This window comes from Mycetomoellerius zeteki, unplaced genomic scaffold (assembly GCF_001594055.1).
Source record: "Mycetomoellerius zeteki isolate Tzet28-1 unplaced genomic scaffold, Tzet1.0 scaffold64, whole genome shotgun sequence".
Lineage (NCBI taxonomy): Eukaryota > Metazoa > Arthropoda > Insecta > Hymenoptera > Formicidae > Mycetomoellerius > Mycetomoellerius zeteki.
The window spans coordinates 1,926,058-1,929,175 of NW_017257654.1; the positions used below are offsets into that span (position 1 = coordinate 1,926,058).

General features: G+C 40.2%; 1 protein-coding gene across 1 annotated transcript in view; it reads right to left on the reverse strand.

Moving 5' to 3' along the window:
• The window catches only part of bs (serum response factor blistered), a 21,228-nt gene extending 19,013 nt beyond the window's left edge, over positions 1-2,215 (reverse strand). The window contains exon 1 of the mRNA XM_018457542.1: positions 2,051-2,215. Within this exon, the coding sequence (XP_018313044.1) occupies positions 2,051-2,190 (140 nt within the window). The 5' untranslated portion in view covers positions 2,191-2,215. The remainder of the gene's footprint in view (positions 1-2,050) is intronic.
• Positions 2,216-3,118: the final 903 nt, after the last annotated feature.

Sequence of the window (3,118 nt, forward strand, 5' to 3'; positions counted from 1 at the left end):
CAGCCGCGATGCCTCCGCGTGTCGCTGCGCTGCGCGGCCCGATGTTTCCCCCACCCTCGCGCGACTACGCCGTAAAAAACTAGTCCATCGTAACGCCGTGGCCGTGACGGGACGAGGATCCGCGTCGAAATCGATATCGAAAAATATCCGAGACTTCGTACTGTCCCGTCCGATCGACGGATCGTCCGTACGTATCTTCGTTCGGACGATATTCGGCCACGAGTGTGACCGCGCAGTGGTACATCGCGCGCCGAGAGGGCGTCCCCGGCTGCCATATTTAGAAGTAGACGTTACCATATTAGGGAAAGTTTGCCAAATATGGTGAACAGAGGTGGTCCTTCCTTTTCGAATGATCGTACGGCGCGCCGCTACGAAACACCAATCCAACTGACAGTAGCGGCTTCCTGCACGCCTTTCCGGCCCCCCCTGGCCGATCTGCATTTCTGCTATACGTGACCGCAAATCGCGGCGGCCGACCGTATAGCTGTTACGGAATGTAAACTTTACTTCCGAGTTTATTGTACCGCCGACGACGCGTCCTCGCTACGTGCGAACTTTCGGCATGGTATTATCAGAATGGGAGGAGGGGCCAAGGGGGTGAAACGTACGTTGCCTTTGGGCAATAGGGAGTTTTTGCAATAACGTGAATTCGGATAAGGTGAACGCTAAAGTCACGCTGTCCTTTTTTTAATTAGTTGTTAAGAAGAAGATAATCTGACCTTAGCGTTCACTGTATCTGGATAATCTGCGGAACTCTAAACGAGGTGTTGACGATGTTACGCTGTCATACAAACTTGCGATCAAACATTCGTTACGTTTCGCAATTGACTTGCCAATATAGCTTCATTTTAATCTCGAGGTTCAACTAACTCGTCATGTATCAATTCTAAAAATTAGAAAAAGATGAGGAGCAAATTGAATCAAGATTAAAGTTTATCTACATTGATAGGATATCGCCAATGTAGTTTGATTAATGTCAAGTTCAATTAACTCTTCAACTTTCTTTAGTTTCAAAAATTAGAAAAAGATGAAGAGTGAATTGAACCGAGGTTAAAGTTATTCTATATTGGTAGAAACGGCATGATCGAAAAATTGTCTCGCATCGATTTATATCGTGCATGAAATTTTTAAGTCATTAACTATCTTATAGCTTGTAGATTTTGAGATCATAATTGATGATTTTCCCATAAAAGTATTACCAATGAAAATATTACTATTTAAAGTAGGTAGCTTAATGAAAACTTGAAAGTTATTAATTTTATCCATTTTGTCAACATAGAAAATTTATATATGTAAAAAATCTTTTTCTTATATAGACTGGCATACAAAATGTCATTACTTGGTTTCTATGTACAAAACATTTTAACAAAACTAATGCAAAACTAAACAAAACATTGAGGAGCGTTTCTCTGGTATAGAATTCATTACCAAAGTCTGAAAACTAAATAACAAATGATATGATATTTCAGTTTGCATATAATTTATTAAATAACATATTCACAGTCAATATTTTCTAAAAAAACTTATTACTATATTGCGGAATACGATCGTTTTAGTAATACTTCATATAATGTTTTATTTTACGGAGCACTTGAAACGTTTTTCTAGAATTAACAGAAATCAAGATTGTTCACCAGATGATATCGCGCGAGCGTGAGACATAAGAGTGTCGTGTATCTCACGAGCATATGCTACTTGCGCGCGCACTGTCATTAAAAATTGTGGATAAGACAACGCTGGTCCCTCCTGCGTGCTCACCGTGTCGGTACGAGTTGTTATAACGGACATCGGTAGGTATCGAACCGAACTGGAATGCTGGGACAAACACTCCACAGAGGTCTTTAGATGCAGTTCTATCTGGTCGCAAATGGAATAGAATTCTTCCATATTCTTGTTGAATCGATGATCTGGCTGTTCTATACCCTTCATGGTTCCTACATCGACCAAGCTATTTTGATGCAACGTCTGCGCCGCAGTTTTAAGAGCTATGGCTAATGACTCCCTCAAAGGTCCAACCAGAGATTTTACTTTAGAGATATTATCGAGCTTGTCCTGTGTTTGTTGTTGCTGTTGTTGCTGCTGCTGCTGTTGCTGTTGCTGCTGAACTTGTTGCTGTTGCGTTTGTTGCGCTTGTTGTTGATTCTGAGGCAACTGAGGATTTACTGGCTGTCCCATCTGTCCCACACCCATAGCACCTGGCTGTTGAATTGGCGGGATATTCATCTTGATCCTATAATTTTTAATTTGCCATGTTGAATATATGTAACGAATAACAACAAAATCTAACAAGAAAAAAGGAAGTTTTCTAGAAGTATTTCTCAAAAGCAATATATATCAAGAGTTAACCAATGACTTTGAACTTGTATCAACCAAACTATGTTTACTATGTAGAAACGTCATCTCCATGCCTCATTTTATCCTTATTTCTTTAAAAATCCTAAAGCTGGAATAGTAATATCATAAATTAAATATCTTTAAAAATCCTAAAGCTGCAATAGTAATATCATAAATTAAATTTATCGTTAATTGAATAATAATGTAAATCTAAACATTGCAAAGAATTTATTACGAAAAATATTACTCCAGTCACAGGGACTTCAAACCTGGATTTCTCGACTATTCGAGGAGAGCATCTTTCCCAATTCAGCCATTTTATCAATTTAAAAATATGCTTTTTTGCATCTCTTACCGATTTTTAGAAATTTGTTGGCCAAACCGGAAAACCTTGATGGCAGTCACTCCGAATGTATATCTCTTTTTTAGTTGATCCCTGTGGTTGAAAGGTTCTAAAAGTGACTTCTTATACCTTAGGATACTCTAGCACAGAGTCTCTTATTATCATTCTTCTAATGTCCTGTTCCACTATTTTTGCAAAATAGCGAGTGTATGTACACAAAGTTTTGCAGGTTAGGTAAGCTTTCGCAATCATCGGAACTGCAAAGTGCAAACCAGTGTAAACACTCGATCGCGGCATTCGCATTTCGCGCACGCGCCATAGTGAATTTCTGTGAATCGTGCCTTAACGTCGGGAGACGCCTCATTGGCGACTCCGTCGACCAATCAGCGCGCACGGCGACGAGGACCGAGTCGAATCACGCATGGCGTCCGGGGGGAACCG